This window comes from Acromyrmex echinatior, chromosome 11, assembly GCF_024713525.1.
Source record: "Acromyrmex echinatior isolate Ae372 chromosome 11, ASM2471352v2, whole genome shotgun sequence".
NCBI classification, from domain to species: Eukaryota; Metazoa; Arthropoda; class Insecta; order Hymenoptera; family Formicidae; genus Acromyrmex; species Acromyrmex echinatior.
The window spans coordinates 11,211,823-11,239,245 of record NC_141862.1 but is presented as its reverse complement, the minus strand read 5'-3'; the positions used below and the strand labels follow the sequence as shown (position 1 = coordinate 11,239,245).

At 32.4% G+C, this 27,423-nt stretch overlaps 1 protein-coding gene across 25 annotated transcripts in view; it reads right to left on the bottom strand.

The window, feature by feature from the left end:
• Mhc (myosin heavy chain) overlaps positions 1–22,627 on the bottom strand; it is a 51,394-nt gene extending 28,767 nt beyond the window's left edge. For 8 of the 25 annotated variants that reach the window (XM_087411321.1, XM_087411333.1, XM_087411342.1 and 5 more), the window contains exons 1-10: positions 22,557–22,627; positions 19,267–19,666; positions 14,755–14,898; positions 12,812–12,968; positions 12,426–12,661; positions 11,641–11,704; positions 10,691–10,789; positions 8,595–8,698; positions 2,583–2,720; positions 1,915–2,184 (exon numbers count right to left, since the gene is read on the bottom strand). In XM_087411321.1, the coding sequence (XP_087267447.1) occupies positions 1,915–2,184; positions 2,583–2,720; positions 8,595–8,698; positions 10,691–10,789; positions 11,641–11,704; positions 12,426–12,661; positions 12,812–12,968; positions 14,755–14,898; positions 19,267–19,473 (1,419 nt within the window). In that variant the 5' untranslated portion in view covers positions 19,474–19,666; positions 22,557–22,627. Of the gene's footprint in view, positions 1–1,002; positions 1,174–1,914; positions 2,185–2,582; positions 2,721–5,376; positions 5,481–8,594; positions 8,699–10,095; positions 10,200–10,690; positions 10,790–11,640; positions 11,705–12,425; positions 12,662–12,811; positions 12,969–14,754; positions 14,899–14,964; positions 15,109–19,266; positions 19,667–22,556 lie in introns of all 25 variants that reach the window. The other 17 variants (XM_087411324.1, XM_087411339.1, XM_087411338.1 and 14 more) reach the window with 7 other exon arrangements.
• Between the last annotated feature and the right edge of the window lie 4,796 nt (positions 22,628–27,423).

The following is a 27,423-nucleotide window of genomic DNA, read 5'->3' as shown; positions in this document are numbered from 1 at the left end:
GAATACCAAATACGTAGGGTCCAACAATATTAGTCTACTGTCAACAACTACCATTACCAATTCTGTCAATACATCAATGGGAAAACGAATGAAAATCGTAAAAGAGTGGTTTCTGCACGATTCCTGACCGTCCTGTTTACAAATGGACAGTTAAACAAAAATACTTAATTCAAAATAAGGGAGGATAGACTAGTGGTTAATCATCTCTACACCGTGTTCATTCTATGTGAAGTCCACTGTTTCAATGGTGACAATGATGACAATGAATGTCCTTTCGATGAATGAAAAAATAATCCTTTTACCTGCACGCTGTCCCCTTGGAATCAGATAGAGCGAATGAGCGTTCTTCAGGGAATCTAAGAATATATCTAAGAGCATTCTCGATAAAAGGATTCGATAAAAATTTGGGTATATTTTTCAATAAGACAAATTTCGCTACTTCTATAGAAACGTGCAGAAAAATTAGGGGTAATCGAAGAGGGATTTTCCGAAATCATGCGTTTTTCAAGAGAACAAATGATAATTATGTATATAAAAACTGGGAATAATACTTTTTTCCCTTTGCATGATGTTAATTGATAATATAATAAATAATAAAATTACGAGAATATTAATAAAAATTAATCATCACGTACAATAAAAATTCACAATTTGTTCAAGACAGAATGAAATTTTTCAGGAAATCAACGGAACATTTAGACTAACAATATCCTACAAAAGACATCTAAGGAATTGTGATAAATTTATTCCATAAAAATAAAATTCCCAAATCTATTCAAAATATAGAAATCCAATCAGGAATCTAACATCTAAGTTTATATTGAGGTTTATGGCAACCTCAAAGGGACGACGATACATATCTAGGGAAAGGATAATCTATGAAGAGCTAAGATATTTTAGAGAAATTTATACTTCAATAAGATTAACGTGCGGGACCTAAAAAGGCTTATAGATCTCCTAAAGAGATCGAAAAACAAAGAGGAGGGCAGATCGATCGTTCACCTTCTCGATCAACTCGATACAAGCTAGCAAGTCCATGCCGAAGTCAATGAATTGCCAGACGATGCCCTCCTTCTTGTACTCCTCTTGCTCGAGAACGAACATGTGATGATTAAAGAACTGTTGTAACTTCTCGTTGGTAAAGTTGATGCAGAGCTGCTCAAAGCCATTGAACTGCGAGATACCGAGGTAACGAAATATGATTACGGGTTAAATTCTTTGAGAAGATTTCTCGTTCGATGGAGACTCGAAACGCCTTGTGAATCACGATTCACTTCTCGTCATGCTCGATTTTGAGTGTCTTTCTTTCCTGTTTTACTTTGTCATAGGGAAAAGTGAAGTCTGTGGATTGAAGGTTCGAAAAATTCTTCTCACCTTCGGTATTTTTTTTTCTTGTATTCGATTATATTTTCGTTCACGTCGACGATTCGAAAGAGAAGTTTTTGAATACGTTTGCTTTCTCTTTCTTATGATATTATTGTTCTTTTCTTGATATTATATAAAGAACACTGAAAGATTCATATAATGGGGCAAAAAAATTTGGATAATTCTTTATATTAAATATTTAGATGATTAAAGTGCAGATAAAATTTGATTGATTAAAATTTTCATCTAAAAATAAATTTGCTTTCTGTAAAAACTAATTCGCAAGTATCTTTTACTTTTAATAGTTTGCTATTTGCCCAGTTTTTAACTTATGCCAAAGATAAACGTAAAATATTTTGTCATTATATATATTTTTCAGGCTACCTTATATAAAATTTATTAGAAAAATGTCTAATTAACGAAAATAACCGAATGTAAATTACTGAAACTTTGACAAAAATTTTATACAAAAATCGTCGACGATCACGTTACGTATATACGTATATGTGTATCTATATATTTATTAATCGCGGCTTGGAAGAAACTTACGTCGAAGATCTCGAAACCAGCAATATCCAGTACACCGATGAAGTGCTGCCTCTTCTGCTTGGTATCCAGGGTCTCGTTACACTTCTTCACCAGCCACTTGAATAGCCTATCGAACATCGCCTTTGACATGGCGCCTACGGAATAGGCTACCTGGTCCTTGTTACGACCCTGGGTGACGAACTCGTTACCGACCTTGATCCTTGGCTTCAGCAAGTTCTTGTAAAGGTCGGCACAGTCGCAGCCAAGCAGCTTGGCCACGCGGTCACCTTCCTAAAGTGTGAAATATGATCAGTCTTTCTTGCAACACTCTTTCTCATCGCATTAAAACAAAAAACGAAACAGTAATAACTTAATGAAAATAGATTTTAACGCTCATAATTTCTGACTCAAAAAAATTTCAACGTACGTGTAAAAAAAATTGGAATATAATTGGAATGTACAAAAATTTAGTTCGGAAAATCGATAATAGGTATGTGCTCGCGCACCTAAATTTTCATTTTCTGAGAATAAAAAAGTGATCGCGACACATTTATAAATATGAAGCAAAATAATTTCTTAATTCTAAAATATTTAGAATAATCTTCTTAATTAGAAATTTGTTTAAAAAGTATCAAAAAAAACTGTTATTGATAATTGTGGCCTCTCAGTAGCTATTCAAAGATACGTACTTCAGTACCATCTGCTTCAGCTTGTTCCTCACGACCCCTCTGCTTGAATTTCATGCCACCCATGTGCATAACAGCCGCGGTGATTTTGTAGATGTCATCCTTTTCCTCCTGGGTGAAGCCCAACACGTCGAAAGCTTGCTGTTATCAAAAAGAAATCTCGTTAAACCTTTATCTCGCGACATTCTTGTATCAGAAATTGTTTGAAATTACGAGGAATTGATTCACGAAAGATATAAATTTTTCAAACTTATACATCTCATGGATCTTTTATTATTTAAATACGAAATTTTGTTGCAGATTCGCGTAAAATCAAAAGCTACATTTTATTGACAGATTCAAAGATTCTGAAGGATAATTTAACAATGCTTTATCATCTATCGCAAATCAAATTCAGAAAAGGGATCAGAAAAACGAGGATCCCCAATCATTCCTCAGATATGATTCTCGTTATTAATTTCCATAAACTTACATAGACGAGTGAGATTAGTGGAAACACACAAGGACAGCACAAATGTTCCCACGCACGCCGAACGATCGATGCAACCGGTTATGGTAAACCAGCAAGCAAGTTAATCTTATTTGTCGTCATTTCAATGTTAAATGACTTCTTCAACGTTTTAATGATAAATAACGTTCAATTTATTTTTTGGAGAATCGTTCAGCTATATGTAACGTGCGTGGAAGCTGTGTGAAAAAGAAGAAAGAGAAAGAGAAAGAAAGCTAGCGTGGCATAAAGCCTGGTTTTACAATGTCAATTAAAATTAATTATTTTACGATCGATTAAAAAGCTTATTCTTATTTAAAAAAATAGAAATTCTGGCAAATTGTGTAACAATGTTTTCAAAACTTTCTCTAAATTTGTAACTTTTTTTAATATACATTTATCGTGTACATACAATTTCATAACTGTCGATTATAATTTTAAATTAGTTTCTTAATTAATTGAATCAGAATTAAAATTAATCGATGTCGAAATCGCTCGTAAAAATTTAACTTTAATCGCAAGTCAGTCGCTTTCTCTCTCATTTATTTCCAGTTGTGTAATTCTGGAAAAAATCGATTGACATTGGTAAAACCAATGAAAGTGTTCTTGCAGCAACAGCAAGCCAAAAAGCGGAAGCGAAGCTCATATTATATGGCGATAGCTTCTTTTTCTGAGCTCCGGATATCAACGCGAATTAACACTGCCTACGTGGTCTTTTAAGACCATAAAGTGCCAGAAAAAGAGTAAGAAGAAGAAAATTTGAACAAGATGATAAAATCACGAGTTTGATCTCTATAGATCTCTCTCTAGATCGCATCTGTCTCTTTTGTCTCTTTTGTGATAAAAAGGCCTTCAGGGTCAGCCTGAATGATTCCTCGTGGTCTTGGTACCAATACCCCTTCGCTTCTTTGAGGGGCAGTTTGAGTCTTCTTTATGAAATTCAACATCGCTCGATGAAATTCTCGATCGATGAAGAATCGCTTCCTTGAGGCTGTGTCTCTGATCAAATCTACCAAAATTTCAACCAGGGATGGAACGTCCTCACAAGAAGAATAACTACCATAGGTAGGAAAGTCAACAGGGTCGTACTAGTGGGACATGATGCTCGGAGTATCGCTGAGTTTCTTTAAATCGAGATGAGAAAGAATTTCTTTTAAGAATTCTTAAATTGCTCCAAGTTAAAAAAACTGGAGTAAATATAATTTACAAAGAGGGGGGAGGGGGGGGAGAAATACAGAAAAACTCGAAAATATACTACTATATACATAATTACGCAGTCTATAATGTAGCAATAATCCAGTTATCAAAATTATTTAATTTTATATATATAAAAGTTTTTCTCTCTCTCTCTATATACATATATGTATATATATATATATATATATATATATGCATATTTAATTCAATTTTACGTTTTTGAAATTCAATTTTATGTTTTCGAAATTTCAGATTAATAAAACTTGAAATTAATAGTAAATAATATTAAATAATAATATTAAAATTCTGTCCATAAGAAATATTAATAAAAAGTAATACTACCTAATATAAGATAACAATAATATATAAAAATTATATTAAATAACATTTATAAAAGAAATATCAATCTTATATTAAAAATATTGTAACATAAATTTTATCGAATTTTTACACATATTTAAATATCCAAATAATAAATTAAAATAAAAAAGATTTTACGGTCGATTATCTTTAACATCTTTACTTCAAAAAATAAATAACAAACGATATAAAAGTATCCAAGATATTAAAAATATTAAATTAAGACTATTATCATTATTATTATTATTATTATTACATATTTTGATACCCTCCCAATAATTAAATTTTTAAGAATAATTAAAAATAAATTAAATAATTTAAAAAATTAATAAGTTTTACAAAAAAATTTTAGATAATTACACAAAATTATTGCTCATTATTCTCCGCATTTGTATGTTTCGATAAATCACTATCTAAGACAGAAAAACCATAGCGATGTCGATCTTCAAAAGATATTCTATCCTTTTAAACAAATTGTTGTCTTTGTTAATTTTCATTACTATTATAACTTTTCATTACTATAAATTTTTATTACTATAAATCGTTAATTTTAATCTATTGATTGTATTAATAAAGTGTTTACATGAGACGAGTGTCTTGATCGACGTCGCTGATATAAAATGTGTGGATTTATATATCCTCATAATTTAAAGATATGGAGAAAAGATAAAAATACGAAGAAAGGGAAAACTTTTACAGGGCGAAAAGGGAAAGGCATCGTTTTTACAACTGGGGTGATATCTAAGGACTTACGTCCGTCAGCAAACATTCTTCGCCATCATCGACGTTGGGGATCGTGATTTTTCCTTGGGACACGTTGACATATTCGTATATGTTGTTGGATAATAAACAAATATCTGTGAAGCATTTCGGAGAATAAAGTGCAGTTTTAGATTTTGTTTCAGTTTGTTCCTAAAGATCCAGTACTCGATCCAGCCTTAATCAATCAGTGGTCATTGTTGATTTGCGACACGCGACACCGAGCTTCAATCGTTAATCAATTATGCTATCAATTTTTAAGACTCAAAAGATCTATCGCGAGAAAAACTTTTGAGTATATCTTTTCCAAAAAGATTTTAAAAAATTTAAATTTTGAATTTGATATATAACATATTTATATATTTTGGTATAACTAAACATTTTCTCCGGCGAATTTTTATAAAATATATTTTCTCAAAAAAACTTCTTTGTCCAATATTATTTTAAACTCAGAAACAATTTTTCAAATTTGTTATCAAAAAAATATATCTTTGTTTAAGGATTTTTTTTAATTCTTCCGTTTAGCAAAAAGATCTTTTTGGAAGATAATTGAGTCGCGAAAAAAAAACGAAGAGATTGCATTTGCGAGCGCGTGTTTTCAACAGTCTGGACATATACAGGACGGACGATAATAGTGTGATGGGCGTATCGGGGAGCGGGTAAATGGGGGCGATAAGTCCCTATCTTGACAGAAGAGAATATTTCTTGAAGAGTGAGAAAGTCTCGCGCTCCCAATCTCCCCGCGCCCCGATTGCGGCAGGCAGCTTTCGCAGGCGGGGGGCGAGGGGGTGACGATTCCTCGGGCAAACTTCAGCATCACTTTGTTTCTTGCTCAATAAGAAAAGCAGAAAAATAATTATTTTTATAAGGTACATTGAAATTTAAAATTAAGAAGATCTTAAAGACCTACTAATGTGATCGCTGTTTTACCGATAAAACACGACACAATACATGATTTACAATACAATTTACGAAACATTGACTACGAAACATTACTAGATATTACTACATAAATATCGTACACATACATACATACACATAAGTTTTGTAAGGTTTTCGTATCAAATCAGATACGTAATTCTAATCTACGTAAACCTAATTCTAAGAATACAAGAGTTGTTTTCTTCGTATAATTTACATGTCTGGAGATTCTAATTTTGTAATTATATTATAGTTTAGCAATTATGCTTTTATATCAAACAAATGTCACTTGATAACTTTAGACGTTATATTCGATTAAAAAAGAGATTTCAATTTAAAAACAAATAAATGAAGAAGATTATATTTGATTAATAGTGGATTGGTGCATAATATATATAAATTTTTACAGAGAGTTCAAGCAAATTTTATAATTTATAATTTTTATAAAAATAATATTTTTGTTCCTTTTTACTTTATTTTCTGAGTTCATTTTTATTTAATAATGTTCAATTAAAAATTTTTTTCATTCTCAACATAAACTCCACCTATCAGACATGTATCAATGCTTATACTTTAATTCTAAAAAAGAGTATCAAATCTGTAAAAGAGTAATACATACGAAAACCTTTCAGAAAAATTATTACGTTCGATAAAACAGACGATTTTAGGATCTCCTTAAGCCATTTAAAAGAAAAAAATAAATATTTAATTTTTTTTTAACAGTTTTGTAAATTAATCGAATATGCAATTGCGATTATATAATATTATAATTGAAATGATCATTGAGATAACCGGTTTTAATTATTTAAAAGATAATTACAGTATAGGTATCACCCTTTCTTACAAAATTTTTAATTACTTCTTCTACAATAAAATATTGATTCAAAATAAGTTAATATTTTTAAATAATTTTATAAGAAGCCACAAGGGAGTCTGAATTTCGCCGAGGTTCGAAAACACCCTGGGGGCTGGACTTACGTCCGTTGCATCCATGGCTGCGCAATCGTTGACTCCCGGAATTCTGGTCTTACCCTGGTTAATGTACCTGTAGTCGCTGATCCGGTTGCTCAACATAGTTTCTGTATTAGTTTCTGTATTAGTTTGTTCTTTTTTCTATCCATGCTCGATCTTGTAATTGGCAAGCAAGTGCGATCATCGTTGACATTCCAAGTCCCTTTGTTCATCATATAAAAAGTTTACCTCTTCTTTTTCGGAAAATCTTTTTAATCAAATTAATCCAATAATTGATTTGCAATTAATAATTATTTTGATAAAATTAATTTGGAATTTTAGGTCACAAAGTGACTGGTATCGTCGATGCTCGCAATAGAAAAGATAATAGCAAGTTATTATCGGCGAGTACTTGCTGAAAAAAATGAGAGTGCGATAGAGAAGAAGAAAAGAGAGAAAGATATCTCTCAAAGATATGTTTTTCTTTATAGAGAAAAATAGGGAGAAGTTGTAATAATGTACAGATGTCCGCATGTAATGCTGTAAGAATATATTCGGTTAATCACGTGGCACATTGAAGAGCTGCAATGGAAATATAGAAGAGCAGAAAGAAAGAGAAAGAAAGAAAGAGAAAAAAACGTTGAGAAATACAGCTAGCACATAAGAAGAGATAATAACATAGATAAACATTTTCATACTAAATACAGGATATGTAAGTAGAAGCTGACACCAAAAAAATTCAAAATGAAAAAGAATCGTCACTCGGTGAAGTATTCAGTGAGCGATGACACTTTTCCGGAAGCAGTCGCTGTATACGGAAAGGCGACAATTATGTACACAGAGGAGCTAGTGCTTAGAGAATTGGACCAGCGGGCTTCGAGAATAGAAATTTTTATATACAATAAGACGATTAAGGTATAAAATTACTATGAGAATTTCAGAAACAAATTAAGATTACTGCATAAATAAATAAGCAGAAATTATCTTCTTTTATAAAATGGTATAAATAGCTTTTACGCAAAAATGAAAATTAAACAATTTGGAAATTAAACAAAAGGAAAGACGCGCATCTAAATATCAGTTGCGTAATATTATCTTTAAAATATTCTCACTAAGAAATACGATTACGAAATTAATATTACGTAAATCTGATAAAATACATCAAAACGTAAAAACTATTAATAATATATTGCATAAATATGAGTTAAATAATTGTATATATAAAATAATTTAATCTGGAAGTAGAGCTTCCAAAAGTTCATTTAATTCCTATTATCTCAATGGAATTGTTTTTACTGGCGTAATTATTGACGCCAGCTGGTCCAGGTCGTTGCACTTACATCGGTAACCAAAAGCTCTTCGCCGTCATCGAGGCCAGGAATCGTCGTCTTGCCTTGCGATACAAAGTAGTAGTCGGTGATGTTGTTGGACAGCAGACACATCGCTACAGGGTGACCGAATAGAAAGAAAAAAACATGCGGGTGGTTAGAACAACCGATGGTGGGCCATGTTTTTTAGTGGCTTTCCATCGTGCTACCTAAAGGGTTGTATCTACAAGGAATCTATGAATCTTTGCGAGTCCGCGGGTTCTCTCAACTGCGTCTCAAAGTAAAATACTAAATAGAGGGAAAAAGATACAACAAAGAGATCCCACCTGTGCTCATTAGGGGATCATTAGCTCGACGAAGAAACTATCAAAGTGCCTGTCTTCTCTTCAGAAAATGTTAGTTCTTCTTTTCTTATTTATAAATATATATATTTTAATTTACATCACGAATTCGTGCTGTGACAGCAAAATTAATTAGATTTAGATCAAGAAGAACTTTTTAAAACTAGAAAAGTCTACCTTTTTATTCTTTTTTGAAAAATATTATGATATATATTTCTTATTAATTTTAATGGGTTATTTTCATGTAATGTTTCTAAATATTTTTATGCAAATGTGCTTCATTGAATTCTTGAGGAATACAATTTTCTGAAAGCTTCTGAAATTTCGACTATACATATATAACAATTTCAAGATAGTTTCTTCGTCTACGATGTCAACGTTCGGTATTCAGAATACTTTCTACACTAAAAGTACGTTTCTACAGTATAGCTCTGCAAAATACCGCTGCTCCTTTTGCGGATTACGCCTTTGCTAAGAAATTATATACAAAATGTTCCAGCTCTCCCTCTTGCAGCGGAGAGATCTACTATACAGCACGCTATTCTACGAGAGATACGTTACTGTCGTCGTCGAATCTCTATTTTGGAATAATTTTATTTCATTTTTTTCCTAAGCAAAATAAAACCAAGTAATCTTAAATAAAATTGCATTAAATAAAATAAGATTTCTTTAATTTATCAGATTAGTTTTGATTTTTTTCGATTAAATTTTAATTATAATTAATCTAATTTTTAAAAAGTTAGATCTAACTTAAAATTACAAAATTCTAAAAAAAATGGAATTTATTTAAAAATTATAAATTTCTCGATTTCTCAAATTTTATCGATTAAAACGTTTACAAACTTGTCATACATTCTTTTCTTTGCTTCGAAATTATTAATGGAACCAAGAATAGATTTTCTTCTATTTGAAATTATTAATAAAAATCAATTGATAGTAAATATTGAATTACATTATCCGGTTAAGAAAATCGATCTTGATAGACACGTTTCTCTCACAATACCCCGTTCTAGAGGCGTTGCGAATTGCCTGCTACAGTTCCTCCAGGCAACGCGATATACGGTTAATCCACGAAAACTGCCAACTGTGGCCAGCAACTGAGTCTAAGGTATCATATACAAAGGTAATAAATGAGAGGCGAGAATCCTGCGATATATTCGTCAGGTCCTTACGTCGGTCAGCAAACACTCCTCGCCGTCATCGACGTTTGGGATCGTTGTCTTGCCCTGAGATACGAAGTAGTAATCGTTGACGTTGTTCGATAGGAGGCATATCTCTGCGTGGAATGAGGATAATTCGATAGTGAGAAATTTTGTTGGTTCGTGAAAGGAAAGAGGGCGATTACACCCCGAGTCATGCGCGGAACCTTTCTTTCTTCCAGGCTCCACAGCACCTATCTCATCTTACCGATCTAATCACGTTATTAACCAGAGCGTTCCCGAGCGCTCTAAAAATAATCGCTATCTCGAGAAAAAAATTAATTTATTACCTCTAAAAATGAACTAATTGTATGTATACTACGTTTAATTCAAAAGAACAATTAATTTTCTTACTGATAACGTTGCCGTGCCATAATTGATATTTCTTTATTATATACAACAAATGTGTAAATATAATAATTTTGCATGTACAAATAATTAATCTTTTCATCTTTCTCGAGGTAACGATAATTTGTCGACATGATCCTATATGGGAATCGACGTACAAATCCTATTTAGATTTCAATCGGATTTCATTTTCTTTCACGAGGAATATTAATGATCTTACCCTTCAGTCCCTTGACTGAACCGGACATCATCTGATAGAAAATATGATAGGAACGCTCGAGGGTTTGTTGAGAGATGACACGAGCCTTCTCCAGTAGATCTGTATGAAAAGAACATTATGTTATGAAATATACTTTATCTGAAGAAATATATTTTTTGTTTATAAAAAAAGTTCTACGAAAAGATTTACTTTTTAAAGGCAAAACATCTAAAAAAAAGAAATATATATATATATGTATATACGCTCTATTTCAAGTAAAGATATTAAAACTAATTTCAATTAAGCTATTGATAATGATGAGAACAACATAATTAGAACAACAAGAATAGCAAATAAAACAATTGAAAATAATATAATAATATACTTTTTACGTCAGAAATGTTTTTTTCATGTTCCAGTCCTTTTTCCAATTGTTTTTTGATGATGTAATCATAGATTTAATGAGTTTAAACGATAGATAATAATTAAAAGATTAGTTGTGTATAGAAAAAAAAACCAATTTCTTAATTGACCGCATTTATTAATAATTAAATGAAATTATTTTTTCTTAGCAAAAAAATAGTGTGAAAAAAGACGTCGTCACGCGTGCCATACATTGTTGTTTATAGCGCAAGGATTGAGCAAGGGAATCACGACGATGACGCGAGCAGATTTTAAGCCAAACGATACGAAATGGAGCGGTCGCAAAAATAACCGGACGCAATCAAAGAACGGCGGACGGTGTAAATCGCGAATCGACGCCAACTGCGCCTCCGAACTCCGAGGCGCGTGTTTGCGTTGTGACGATAATAAACGCGTTCGCCTTCCGTCACCTTGACGTGACTATTAAACGCCGGACGTGATTAACTGCACAAAATTAACATCCACGTGACGATTTCTTCTATAAGATATGAACTAAAGCTGTTTTCTAATCTCGTTTTCGCTTTAAGAATATCAAATAAGATACTCACATGTCTCAATATCGGCACCGGCCAGCTTTCCGGATGGACCGAAGTGAATACGGATGAATTTACCCTATTCAAGATGAAATGGAAGCATAATTAATCCATTTTATGTTAACAGCAGATCTCAACTTTTCAGTCACAGTCGATCTATCGTTGTAAACAATATTCCCTGTTTTTAATCGAGCGTTCCTACTTTCTTAAACGAAAAGGAGGTTTTTGCTAGTCTAAAAATTTAGCTACACATCTGAAAATAATTTTGTTGCATCATCAAAATAATTATGTAGAATGTTCAAATTGAGTGTTAGAATGGCAAAATTTTTTGCATTGTTTATCATATACTTGATATTTCTACGTAATTATTTTAACGCTCTAGCAAAATTATTTTAAAATCTTTAAAATAATTAGCTAAATTTTTAGATATTTCAGCACAAATTTGTTCTTTCCGTGAAATTGAAATAGATATAATAAAAATCTGATATGATAAGGTTAAAATAATAGTATCAAAGTAGTATAAAATAGTAATTGCATTTTATATATATAATTTTTATACAATTATAACACAATTGTACAATTGTGCAATAATTATACAACTGTAATAATGTATAAATTATTCATATTTCAAAATAAGGAATCCAATAATATCCCTAGCTATTTTTTAATCTCGTTTAAGTCTCCCAAATCATTATTGGACTTCCTCGTACGCAATCGTTTATCCCGGCCAGATATAGTAATGGCTATTTTATCCTATTGAACGCTTCGTATATCAAGCGCGTTAAAATAGAAACACTTACGAAACGAGAGGAGTTATCGTTACGGACGGTCTTGGCGTTACCGAAGGCCTCCAGGACGGGGTTGGTCTGGACGACTTGGTCCTCCAGAGAGCCTTTCTTCGCTTGACTCGCTTCAGTCTCCTTATCTTTCTTAGTCGAGGCACCGACGGTGGCGAAGTACGCGATTACTTTTTTCGTGTTCTCAGTCTTTCCGGCACCAGACTCACCGGTAATCAACATAGACTGGTTCTCGTTATCTGTCAGGGACAAGAGACACAGATTTTTCATAACGGAATGTCGTGAAAATCGACAAAAATCTCTTACAAATCAATCCTTACAGATCTTTTAGATAAAAATCCTTTTAGATAAAAAAAGAACTGCTTCTCGTATAATTATTTTTTACGTACTGGTAAGCATGTTGACGTAGGCTCCATCAGAAATGGCAAAAATGTGCGGCGGCACCTCACTACGCCTCTTGCCACGGTATAATTTGGCGCATCTAGAGGTGTATACGGGGAATCTTTTGTAGGGATTAATAGCCACGCAGAATAGGCCGGAATAGGTCTGCAAAAGTAGAGATCATTTAAAGATCAATCTAAATCAATAAAGGCTTCGAGCAACGTTCCATGGCTCGTTTTTATTATTCGCCAAAACGAAGATTTCTCGATTCTCGGCGTGCGATCTGTCTCGCTCGCACAAAAATCAATACAGACAAGTGCACAAGAAAACTGCTCACAAATTTCAGCTATTCGAACTCTTGAACTCAAAGAAAATTATATATCATATATAATCAATGTAATTTACCGATAATATTATATATATATAAAATTGATAATTAAATATTAGAATTTCTAATTATTATGATGAAATTATGATTCCTTTAATTATATAGCAATAAATCAAATTATAATAAATAAAATAAAATTATGGATTTTACAAAGCTGTTTTCAATACTGTAATTCGAGAGAAGTCTTTTTTTCTCCAATTAAATCATATACTACATATAACATTGTATGCAAATGAAATTATTCATAATAATTCAATGCAGTTTTGCCTTAAACTTCGAATAGTTGAAATTTATCTGCAAAATACATTGTCGATAGTGTTTATTATTTTTTTGTCCAAATCCTCAAGAAATAATTACCAAATTATAAATCAATATCTATAAAACTCATAAAATTCTTTCAAATGCAAAGAAGATTAGCAAATATAATTTAATTATATAGTATAATTTATTATATGAATATTATAATCGGTATTATTGTTAATTTCACGAAATAATCCGACAATATCGACAATATGATAAAACATACAAATAATATTATTATGGAAACAAAAAAAGGTTGAATGCCGATGCAGGAATTATCCATTTCTCATCGTAATAGGTGCGACTTGTGTCTAAAAACGAGAGTATCCTTCAAGATCTCCACTTTGTGAGCACATGGACGCTAGAGCGCAGTTAAATACAATGGATATAACATTTAAGAAACAAATATGGAATAACAGAACAAAAGATGATTACACATTTTGTATGAATCAAAATGAAGAGAATGTCGTGAAATTTAATCGACGAGCATTCTCCGGTGGAGGACGAAAAAATGGCAAAGCGTAAGATATTCCTGTTTGACATTTTTTCAACACGGAGATCTCTCTCAGTGATTGATCGAAAGTATTTCCAATCCGAAAAGGAAAGAATAACTTTCGCAAACATGGAAGAAATCACAGAACGTCACGACACGTCATTGTGCTTTGAGCGACGATGTCATTTTTTCAAAAACAAAAAAAATCATGCATCTCCAGACAAAAGTCTGGAGTAAAACACCAAAATCAAAATGAGTACTAAAAAATCGAAAAAAAAACCAGGAGACGTCGCAGCAGGTCATAGTGCTTTGACGACGTTAAAAAGGAAAAGAAATAAATTTTAAAAATCATGCATCTCTCCTACAAAAATATTGAACGAACGAAAAATTCTCATCTGCATGGGAAAAGGATCATCGATAAAAAAATAAAGAGATTAGGAGACGTCGTGACATATCGTCCTGCTTTACGACGACGCTCCTGCACAAGATCCGTGCATCCTGTCGAGCCATTTGTCGCGGATGACGAACGGAGTATAAAGCCGAAGGACCTTTCGGAACATGGCAAGACGCGTCCTGGCGTTTTGAGCGATGAACCGGTCCTTCGAAACTAGCACAGAAATTCTGAAAGGGTGTCGTGACAGTCACGGCGGTGGCTCGCAAGTAGAGGAGGGACACTCGAGGCCAGACAAAGCCAGACAAAACCCTCCATATCCTCGGATGAAGAGGAGGGAGGGTGCGAGCATCTCCCCATTGCGAGCGAAGAATCTTACATAGATGAGCTTGGCGTAGTAACGTTGCTTCAAGTTGTGGAGGACCGAAGCATCGTTGAGATAAGTCAGATTGGACATGTCCTCGCATTTCTCATACTTGGGTGGGTTCACCTGCTGCAGCTGGTCCTTCTTGTAGTCCTTGGTCTATCATCGGCCCCAAAGAGAAAGAAAAAGCGCATTAGTGACATACGATCACGACAATTGACTTACGTAAATCAGTTTGGCGTAGTAACGCTGCTTCAGATTGTGCAACACCGACGCCTCGTTCAAGTAGGTCAGGTCGGCCATATCTTCGGCTTTCTCGAATTTCGGCGGGTTCACTTGGGACAGCTGGTCCTTGCGATACTGTTTCGTCTGCACGAGTATTTTCTTTTTTTTTCTCTTTCTTTTTTTATCATTATTACGTTGCAATTGAGCGATTCAGTTATCAATCTCTCAGATTAAAAGCAAGAGATGGAAAACACGTCGGAATTTGTATAATTATTATTTTTATTGGAATATTTTATCTTAAATTTAAAAAAACCAAAACATCTCTCAGTCTTCTACATTTGCGAAAATAAAATTTAATTGATGAAAAATTATAAACGTTAACAAAAAATAAAACCTGTCCAATATATTAATAAAATAGAACAATTTTTCAATCGTTTTTTCATTATTGTTCTACGTATAACTTAATTATCAATTTATATAATATTTAATTTATAATTTAATGAACTATTAAAATTATTAGAATTATAAATAATGATAGTAATTATAATATTTAATAATTTCAAAAAAAAGTTAAGAAGTAAAGAAAAATATTTAAAGTGGCTCTTTGTTAAAAAGATAAACTTTGTTAAAAGAAATTAATAGCTTTTAGTAAGTTTGTGATTCAATTGACTTGTTATCAAATTATAATGTCCTCCATGAGAAAATTAAAAAAATACATAAAATAAAGTGATCATCTATTAGCTGTATTATCACAGGTATTTTGAATATGGATCATTAAAATCATTATGATACACCTTGTCTAGTTCCCGCTGAGTTGATTTTCGTGAAATTAGAAAAAAATAAGTAAGAAAATAAGATACAAAAATGGTTAATTTGTATTCAGGAAATTGTGTTTGGGAATTAAATTAAAGGTTTCAAAAACAATATTTTTTTCCCCGATAATTGCATTGCATAAAAGGTTTTTTGGCAATGATCAATGATACCTCTATCTCTTCACTGCTCTCTCTCTCTCTCTCTCTCTCTCTCTCTCTCTCTCTCTCTCTCTCTCTCTCTCATGCGTTTTTCTCGGGCTTCGTGCTCGGTTGCTGCTCTAAAAATACGTTGACCCGCGTTTCGAGAAGTGGCGTTTCGGCTTATTATTACGCCAGGCGCTAGCGACAGCGATTCTAACAATAGTGTTTGGGCTTAGAGCCGTAACGAAGCAACGCGCACAGCAACATGGGTTTGCTGAACCATTATGTAATCGACATGTATTACGCGGGGACACGGATATTGGGGTCGTTTGTCGCGAGTTTGAGGAATTCGAACAAGAATAGCAGGGCAGTACCTTCGTCAAAGTCGTGAAAAACAAGCACGATCATAATTGCGAACAAAATGATTTATACGTGAGTGAATTATGATTTGAGTGAATTATAATGCGTAGAACATTATAACGTAATAATAATATACAGTGATGACTATTTATTTTTTGAAATATGAAATGCAATTATGTGAAAGAGAGAGAAAAAGTGAATATAGAAAATATTGAGCTATAGATAATAAAATTATATAATTTTACATTACTTTGAAAATGTAGCTCTCATAAAAAGCAGTATTACAATATCATACATTAGATTATATAGAAAGAGAAAAGGAGAGAGGAAAGAATGAAGTAATATAAGAATTTGGCATTCATTTTATACTTGTAATTTTTTCTTTAAAACAATATTGCAGATTAATTTGTGTTTAATATAAATAATTTTCCAACTTTTTAAATTTTCCAGTTTTGCTACAGTGCAAAAAAAATTCTGCAAGCCTAATTGCTGGAAATTATTCAATTTTTGTCATGTAATGTAAAGTAGAACAGCATATCAATGTAATTTGAATTTGGTGAGAAATACTTTAGCAATTTAATAAGTATCAATCATACGTCTTCCTTTCACTTACTGTTAAAATTTTTATCTCTTGAATTACGCATCAACAGAAGAAAAATTCCGATAGAGTTTGCAAAATGGAATAAATATAATTACGTAAGATTTCAAATTGATTTCGAATTGAGACTTTCTAAATAAAAATTTATAGATATTATTTCTTCATGAATTTTATCATTCATTCGCCAGTTTTATTGATATATATTTATCTGTGCATTTTTTTTTTCTTAAACTTCCTGCATGTACATTATTTTGCCATTATATATTTTTGCAAGCGAAATTCGATCCTAACAATTTAATTAACGTCAAAATTAAATTTCAAAGAACTAGACCTTTTGCAATAAAACAAAAAAAAATATATGATTACGCTCTGCGTAAAAAATTGTCTCGACTAAAAATTCTATGATAAGCGAGAAGAAGAGGAGAATGGATTGTTTCTAATTATAAGACTCTTTAATCTGTAAGTTTCTAATTGGTCGTCGTTGCATAATTTCGTTTCAGCAGAACGGTGACGGAAAGCCGCTTTTACGTAATGCACTTTTTGACAGGCTTCAAGCTTGAGACTTTATTTCCGTCTGAAAAGAAAGTCTACACCTTCGGCCGGGTGACAGAAGGTCGTAAGTACTCTACGTCGACGACGACGACGGCGGCAGCGGCGATTCGCGGTCGGTTTTCTGTTCTCCGAAAATAGATCGTCAGCAAGATCCCGTTCCTCCCCCTTCTTTTTATATATATAGAAGCCAGCGAATTCCCTCTCTCTCTCTCTCTCTCTCTCTCTCTCTCTCTCTCTCTCTTTTCTCTCTCTGTCTGTCTTTTTCTTTCTCTCCTTCTGTCTTCCTCGGTCGGTCGAGCCGGCTAAAAAATCGCCCAGCCAAAAGAGATGCCTCGATCCTTCCATGGCAATCGATGAAAATCGCCGTGCTGTAAACACGTCCCCTTCCGCTGCAGACGTCCCCTTCAACACCCCAAAATCATACGAGCAAACGGATTTATCCGGCGGAATTGAAATGCGTCGACGCCTTCTTTTTTGAACATACGCGACTTTTACGTGAATGATTTTTCACGAAAAATGTTACGTCATTTTTTTTAGGTCTAGTTCGAGAGAGTAGGAAAGAGAGAGACGATAATAGAATGAAATATATCTGACGAATAATTTCATGAAGTAATAAATGCTTTTGTATGTCTTTTTAAGACGACACAGATTGACTTTGTCTCTATTTACTAAATTGAATTTATATTTTAGCCTAACTTTTTCCTTTTTTAAACATTTGTCATGTTATCAAATTTGTGTAAAAATACAAAAAATGTATTAATGCTTAAGTAACGATGTAAGATCGCACGTAGTATTCAGGAACAAATTTCTCAACCAAAGAATTTTGTACAGTATAAAAAGCGGTATCAAACAGTAGAAAAGGAAGATGTATGGACAGCCTGATGCGACACAATTAATCGTGAGATTATTATATTATTAAATTACGATCACTTCATGTACTATTTAATTAATAACTGTTAAAAAATGTAAGAAAAATTGTAAAAATAAAATGTTTTACAAAATTTGCTTCTAGAAATTTAACAAACGTAATATAAAGTATCTAAGTGTGTTTATATAAAAAAAGACGGCGATCAACTTTATGGTTGTTATGTTTTTTAATTAAATAATTAATTGTTTCATTAAAAACAGGATATTTTAATTAATTAAATTAATTAATTAATGCCTTTATTATTCGTAAAATATCTAAATTGTTAAATATTGATATTTTCTTTTAAATTTAATATGTCGACATAATTAGTTCACAATTTTAAAATATTAAATATAATCACATCCGAAAATTTCGAACAAGTTATTAAATCGCTTTTGCTAATCTCACCAAACAAATCTTAATATCTTTTATTAAGATTTTAGACTCAATAATAAATATCTAAGGCCCTACCAATGTATATTAACTTTTATCTTGATTTTTTTTATCTTTTAGTTTTCTAAAATTAGAAAAGAATTAAAAGTAAAGTAAACCGAAACAAAAGTTAATCTACATTGGTAAATGGGGAAATAAAATCATGTAAGAGATAAAATCATGTAAGAGATCACATTTCATGTGTCTCAAGCGATAGATTATTTGAATAATAGCCGATCTCTTCAATTTTAATTTTCTTTTCTTTGAATTAAAATAATTATTATGTATTGTTTGAATTTGATTTGAAATATTACACGTGAGCACATCGTTAATCTCAGGAATTTAAATTTTCGCTGTTGCAAAGAAGCAAAATAAAATTATTTGAATATCGAGTCCGATCGAGATCGCTTGGCTATTTTCCGAATAATCTGACTCTTTAAAGTAATGAGGATCGAAAGAACGGGTCACAGGGATGCATTTATGCATGGCTTACTACACACCTCGCCGCCAGGCAAGCCAACGCTGACGACGTCGCCCTTGGTGGCTTTGATCTCACCGAGGAGATAGCCCTCTTTTTCGTCGGGCACCCAGCATGCCTTCTTCGCGTCGTAAGGTTTCGTCTGATCGATCCTCTTCTGCTCGAGGGAGACGAAGAGGTATGGAGTCGGATCGGGATCCTCTCCCTCCTGGGCCTTTGGGGCTGGCATCTTCGGTTCTTCTTCTGGGCTCTACCGGCGATAAACTGATGCCGTGGTACTCACGGGTTTCCTCCTGAAGTCTTGCTTCTTCTTCTTCGGTAGGAGGGGAGGACTGTTCCTCTTCTTTCTGTCGTTTGCCTTCGGGGTTTGTTGTTGGTTCGGCGGCGGACGGACTACTTCTGGCGGCACGTTCTGAGCGGCCCTGGAGAACGATCGGTTAGAACATCTCGACGCACCCGACCGTTCGGGATCCACTTCACGAAACTACAGCCAGTTATATCAGATTGATGCGAGAAAATGTCTGACATATTTTCTGATAATTTCTTTTTTTAATCTCTTTTGAGTTTTTTAGAATGATTTCTCTTTGAAGGATTAAAAAGAATTAATTATTATTTCAGTTAATTAAGATTAATGCACGTTAATCTTATTCTGAATTAAATTAAAATAATTATTAAATATAATAAAAATATATATATATTTTATAAATATTTCTGACAAATCTTCTATGGATTATATACAGATATATATATATATATATATATATATATATATATATATATAATATATAAGTGTAGAAAATTTATTATTCTGAGATTAAAATATTAAAGAAATATTTGAGTTTACAATTTTAGATATAGGTATCTTTATAATCTTTGAATTAAAAATGATTTATTTAGATAATGTTTATCTGAAATTATAAAAAAAAATATTAAACAATGATAATACATTATAAAATAAGTATAAAAAGGCTATTCATATTTTCAAAGCTTATTTCTTTCTTTGTCTCAACTTGTAATTCGTAAAAGTTTTTGGAATTTTTATAATTTAAAGCAATACACATTTATCAAAAAAGAAGTTATAAATTAGACAACTGAAGTTATCCATAGAAATGTTAACAAAGACCTGATATATTTTATTTAATAACATTTGCACACATTTCTTTTATTATATATTTTAGTAATTATTAATTAATTCATAATGTTAAAAATAATTATTTTAACGATTAATTGTTTAAGATTGTTGTTGTAACAGGCGAATGTAAGAATTCAAAGATATCAATTAAAAAATCTATCAAAAACTAAAGCGAACTTTTAAAATTTATTTCTTCGTCATCAACTGATATCATAAGTCTCGTAGTTTCGTAAAATAGAATTTAATGATTTTTAGATTTGTCGCAGACAACCGCCGGCTTTCCTCTTTTTTTTTCTTAATTTCACTAAAACATTTCTAGAAAAACGTCGCGAACATAGTAAAAATCTATTTTATCGAACATGCTTCACCTCGAAGCAACTCGCTTACGATGTCGCTATGTATCACTGATACTACTACTGGACGCGACGATTATGCGTGCATCACAGTAGAAGAGTCACGAAGAAGGGTCGAGAGAGTGCGATGAGGTTGCATAATCAGATAAGAATACAAAATGGAGCAGGCACGAAGCAGCACTGGCGACCGAACCAAAAAGAGCGATGTATCGCATTACAAGAAGTTCGATATTTTTGTTTCTTCAAACAAGTATATACGAAACACAAGAAACATGCGAAAGATATGTGGAAGACATTCTCGCGTATATTAGGATTTGAAGAATATTAGGACTTTAAACAATAAACGGAATAAAACGTAAATCATAATAGAGCATAATACTGATAAAGTAAAAAAATAACAAATTTAAAGAAAGAATAAAAATGAGGAAAACATTAAAATTTTAAACTTTATTTTTTTATCTAACTCAATTTTTTTATCTAAGATTTCACTGGAATCTAGTAGATAAAAAATTTACTGAAGAAATTCTCTTGTTAATTAGAAACAAATTTTTATAAAAATAATTCGTGTAATGAAAATTGATCCCTTTAATCTTTTTGACGATTAAACAATTAAATTAATTCTTTTTTGTTCTGATTCATTGATTAAATTTTTGATAAAGATAATTTACATAAAAATTATTTAAAAATTATTTTAAAAAATACGATAACATTTCTTACAATCATAAATTAAAATGAGAATTTTACAATTTTGCCTTATTTTTTTAATCAAATTATTTAAAAATAAAATAAAGCTTTTACTTTTTTATTCTTGTAATTAAAAAGAAACTAATTCTTAACCAATTTTTTAGCCGACATTTGTATCAATTTAATTAACTGTTATTGAACAATTATTTAAATGTTTATATAATATTACAAATGATAAATTACAAAAAAGATAGATAAAATCAAAAAACAGTGCAAACACAAATAAATTTTAACTCATTTAAATTAAATCCAAATCGAACATTGGAAGACATCCTATCAAACTTGGTGACGTTACACAATATAGTATTCCTGGTTTTGCACCTCGCTGATTTCAAAAAAAATCCTGATCAACACCGAAAACTTAAACTCGCTCTTTTTTCCAATTCAATAGGATCGGAGCAGAGGAAAGGGAATAAACAAGGACAAGAGGAAGAAATGAAAAGACGTAACACTATGTTCGTACACCGTTCGGGGGCTCGTAAAGCACACACAGATAAAAGCTTCTCTCAAAAGAGATTCCTGACACAATCCTTTCAGTCGCACCTCGTCGGATTCTCACACGAGTACTTCACCAAGAGTTCGATAAGAATTCGAAGGTCACTCCTTCGGAAAGTCACCAAGGCCCGTTCGCCAATCGGTACCACTTCCCGCCCACCCGGTGACTTTTTTCCCCGATCTCTCAAGCACAGACACACACGCGATCTTCTCGAAGCAAAGTAGAATCACGACCATCCAAACTCGGTCCTCTCACGAGTTTCTTGCGGTCCTAATAGCCTCACCCTTAACTTCGCTCGTTCCTTATCGATACCGTGTACACACGTGTATATGTGGGTTTGTTGCGTGTTGACGTTGATTCTCTGTGAGCGTGGCGGATAAGTGTGCAATCTCTCCGGTGGATGATGCTCAGATCGATTACACCCCCGTTTATTGAATAAATCCCATGTATACAAAAGGACTCACTTCCTTTCTCCTTTTCGCTTCTTTCGTCTTCTATCGATCGAGAGGAAAGAAAAGAGGAGAAAAAAAGAAAAAAAAAAATAGAAGCCGGCGGCGTCGCGACGCGACGCGACGTGGTGCACTTACGTTAGAGAGCCGTTCTGTCGGGGAAATGAGCGGGGGCTCCCAATATAAGCGCGTGCAACGTGATCCTAGAATGTAACGCTGAGGTCGATTGGTCCGACGGACTGACGAATCGCATATCGCGTTACTTCTACGGCCAATCTACCTTTTTAGGCGGACGATGATACCGAGAACGCGGTGCGACAAGGGGTGGCCGCGACGCCGACGAGTGAGATGAAAATAGACGTCGGAGCGAGACGCCACACCACTGTCCAGTCCCCTCTCTCGGTCATCCCTCTGCTTGGTACCCCGGGCTGCCCCCAGCCATGGCGATCGCCGCGGACCTCGAAATGGAAGAAAGAGGTGGTAGAATTTCGGAGGGTGGCTTGCTTCTTTGCTTCGCTCCTTCATTGCTCTCAGTGATCGGAGAAGAGAAGAAGGGAAAAAGAGGGAGAAAGAGAGAGAGAGAGAGAGAAGGGAGAAAGGAAAGAGGAACGCACCACGTGGAGGGCGCACGTGGACGCAAGCACGTTAGTCGGGGTACGCGCCGGTGAACAATAATTCTCTCGTGATGCATTACGTCAAAACAGTCGATTGATCAGAATATAATCGATGAATATCTCCTTGTTTTTCTTTCTATTTTTGTTATGTCTCAACCAACATTGTGCTCGACAATGTCGGTAATTTTTAAACAAGCTTTTGTATAAACGTCTTTTTTGGTTCCTTGCATAGTTCTAATAGCCGGAAGTATATTTCATTTTTTGGATTATTATTCTTTCTCTTGAATGGCTGAGATATTAAATGATAATTGTGATTCATATTTTTCAACTGAATTTCACTGCGATAAATGAACTGAGTTCAACATTTTGCGTCTATATAGAAAAAATTCTTGTAATCTTCTCTTTATCGTGATTTTTATTTCTTTCTTTTTCCATAAAAAGTTGCTAGTGAAGCAATGGTAGACACTTGAGATAAATATCTAGTAATGTCAGAGAGAGAAGTTAGAGAGAGAAGACTCCAACTTTTAAAAAATCAATTTTCTATAGTTTATTCAATTGCTCGTTGTTAAATTTGCACATGTGTGCACATTTCGAATTTTTATTTTCACACTTCCCGTAAAAGAAATATTTAAAAAATTTTAAGGGACTTATTTCACTATAGTCCTCAACTACGAAGAAATTAGATTGAACTAGTCTTAATGGATAAATTTTTGTTTGCACATTCTCGAACAAGTCAATTTTTTGCCTATCCTTAATTAAAAAGTTATTAACAAATGAATATTTGAAGAGACTAATTTCACACGACAAAAAGTTTTGAATTCTAAAAAAAACATGTTTAAAATAGCACCAATCAATGATATTTTGACACAAATATCTGCGGGAAAAGAATGCGAGCTCAAGAGAGATCGTAAAAAAAATTAAGGTGTCTGAGATTTGGCGTGAATAGTATTTTTATTATTGTATATATGTCATCGACTCTTGAAACGACGAAACTTCTCTCTTCAGATGTATCCAGATCGAATGAAACGTACGAATGAATACGAACGAACGTACTAGTAGCTTATAAATAAATGTGGATGACACATTGCGAGTACAAATAAGTTCAGATTCACATCGACAAATATGCTTCTCGTCTCTTTTCGACGAACTTCTTCTTTTACATCAAAGAAAAAGCAATCGCTACATTCATCGAACTATGTCTGAAAGTGTTCATTTGTAATTGTTCATTCTTATTAGTTCGATTGGCAGTCATTCTTTCACAATCAGAGCGCATTCATGTTCCCGCAATGATTGTGGAGGACCTTGGCGTTCTCCACGTAAAATCGTTACAGGAATAATATTTACACTTGCGGGCATAAACCGAATTCCATGCCGTCATCATCTTGATCGACACGATGCGCCCAAGTGTATCGAAATAGACGCCAATCGAAAGACGTATACCGCAAAGTATAAACAGATATTTCTTATCAACGTCGGAAAGAAAATATCACTGTGACATTTATAGAAACTATGAGACACCGAAGAAATATGTAATTAAGAAAAAAGATTGTTTTTTTAAATAAAATTTTCTTTTCTATTGCAGTACATATTAATAGTAAAATAATATTATTTCAGAGATATTAGATTTCAGTATTTGAGCACAAATGCATATTTTATTTATAAATTATATTAAAAATACATTTGTTTGTTTAAGAAAAGAACTTGAAATTTATGTTTTTTACTTTAATATTAAATACAAAGAATTGAATAATTACAATAAACATTTACTAAAAAAATTGTTTAATTCCTTATTCTTACAATCTTCCCAATTCTTGATGTTATTCTTAAAGTATATATGTATATATATATATATGATAATTTCAATCCTAAATTAGCTAATATAATTTTAGTGTAATATTTCAGTTTTCTAAAGTTTATTCTGACGCAAGTTGCAGCATTTTACTTTGCATCCATGTGATCTCAAGAGGCAACGGTTCAATGCAGTGGAGCAATTTTCTCGCAGAGAAATTGGACCTCTTCCAGTCCTCATTAATGACAGGAAGAAAATGTGTGAAGGACGATGATTCTTGAGTGGATTCTTGAGTGTCGTACGACATGTGTCATAAGGTCGATTGAGAAACTCGTTCCTTCCGTCAACTCATCTTAATTGATAAGGGCGGGTAAAATATCTTGTAGAATAGTTATAATACAGTTATTCGAATAGTTTAACACATATTAGAAAATTAAAAATCCATAATTTTATAAAACCAGATTTCTGGAAAATGAAAATACAAAAATAAATATTTGCAAAGAATTAATAATATAATATAATGTAAAATTAAAAATAATATAATTAAAAATTAAAAGTTTTAAAATTTTTTTTAATTTTGCGCAAACGTTTCATATCTTCATAAATAGATTTTATTAAAAAAGAAAGAATAAAAAATTAGCAGATTGTGTGTGTATGTGTGTGTGTATGTGTGTGTGTGTGTGTGTGTAAAATTTTTTTTTCACATAAAATACATATGCATAGTTTATTTAATTTTTACACATTTTTATTAATAGTATATTTATTGTTTTTTAATATAAAATGTATTTTCATTTGTATTGGCATCCATATCCGCGCGAGAAGTCCGTGAGTTTTCATTCATGCGGCGCTTATCGCTTAAGGCGTAATTGCCTCGCTTGATTATTACATAAGATCATTACGGACGATCGTACGTCATTAGAACGCTCTTATTCCACGGGCGTGGGTGACCAACGTCGGCATGCCAGGAGAGCCACGATAGTTACGATCGGACAGTTAGTACGTGCCAAACGTTTGTGCTAGGCGAGGCTAGGCGAAAAGAGCAAAGTCTCTGAATCATTTAAAACCTTAAACCCACCCCCTTTAATCCCCTTGTTGTCGCATGACAACTTATCTCACGATGCGTGTAAAATTAGCGAATGAAAGATAGCATAGGAATTCAAAAGACGCGTGTGTTTTATATACTCAGAGGTAGAAATCTAACTCTGTAAATTATAAATATTTAGAATATTTGGAATATTTAATATCATGAATGTGTTTTGAAATATTTAATAAAGGACTTCTGATTATTATTCTTTATATTGTTTCCTTCTCTTATCTATAACTTTATATAGTACTTTATATACATATATATATATATAAAACACTTAAATTTTAAAAGTATATTGCGATGTGGTTATCTTTGCATTTGTATTTTGGATATTCTAAATTTTGTCATTAATTTTATTCTATTTTATTTTATATTTAAAATATTTGCTTTTCTCAATTCTATTTTATTTTATGAAGAAACCTGTTTTTTTCAAGATATCACCGATGATTTCTGAGACGGCCTAATTTGCTTTAATTGAAACAGAGTCGTTATCTTTTATTTAATTTAAAAAATTTAAATTTCCTTAAATCAGATCTTGAAATCCAAAAATCGGAAATGATGAAAAATGACATCGCTCATGCTTGGCAAGTAAATATAATTGAAGTTTCGGATGGCTGAGATTTAAATCATCTAGCGAACAGCAATTTGCGAGGCGCAATTTATCGATTTTCTCGCGTTATCTGGCACAAACTCAGTGGCTTTTGAAAAGATAGTGACTACCTTAAACAATACTTTTTTTCAAGATTGAAAACTAAACAAACAGTTAATAGATAAAATAAAATATCGAAATATGGAAAACTAGCTGAGACTCATAAAATTAATCAATTATACAGGACATCTCAAGAAATTCAGTTATTTTCTTGTTTTATTCAGGATAATGCATTTTAATCAATTAAAATATCTCAAAATCTTTAAGGTTAAGACAAAAATGTTTTAGACAAAAATTGCTCAGTTATTAAAAAGAGAGAATTTAAGACGGTGATCTTGGTTGAACTAGAGAAGATGTCTTAAAAATTAGATCAAAATTACATCAAATTTTTTAAATTGAAATTTCTATTTTTTATTTTATATTCATGTAGCTGACTTCAAAATCTTTTCAGAACATTTATAATAAAGCATTTTTTTTATTAAGACTTTATCAGTTAATGGAGCTTGGAAATTAACAGATTAACTTAATCAATCTCATTAGTTTGAAACAATTAAATTTGAGATGAAAAGAATGACTTTGATTAATGTATCCTTAAGATCAGATTGAGGTTACCTTGAATTTTTTAAATACATTTTTTAATACATTTTTTTAAATTTAAATATGCCGTTATTCCTGGGTAGTGCTAAAAGCAACTTCCGGCACTGGATGATACCATCCGGTATCGTTAACTTTGAGATATTCTGGTGGATTTATTAAAATGAATCATCTTGTATATAATTTTATCGTTATAATTAGTATTTTAGTACAAGTATTTTTGTAATAATAGTCATAATAATTATTATTATTGTCAATGTTCTGGATAAATT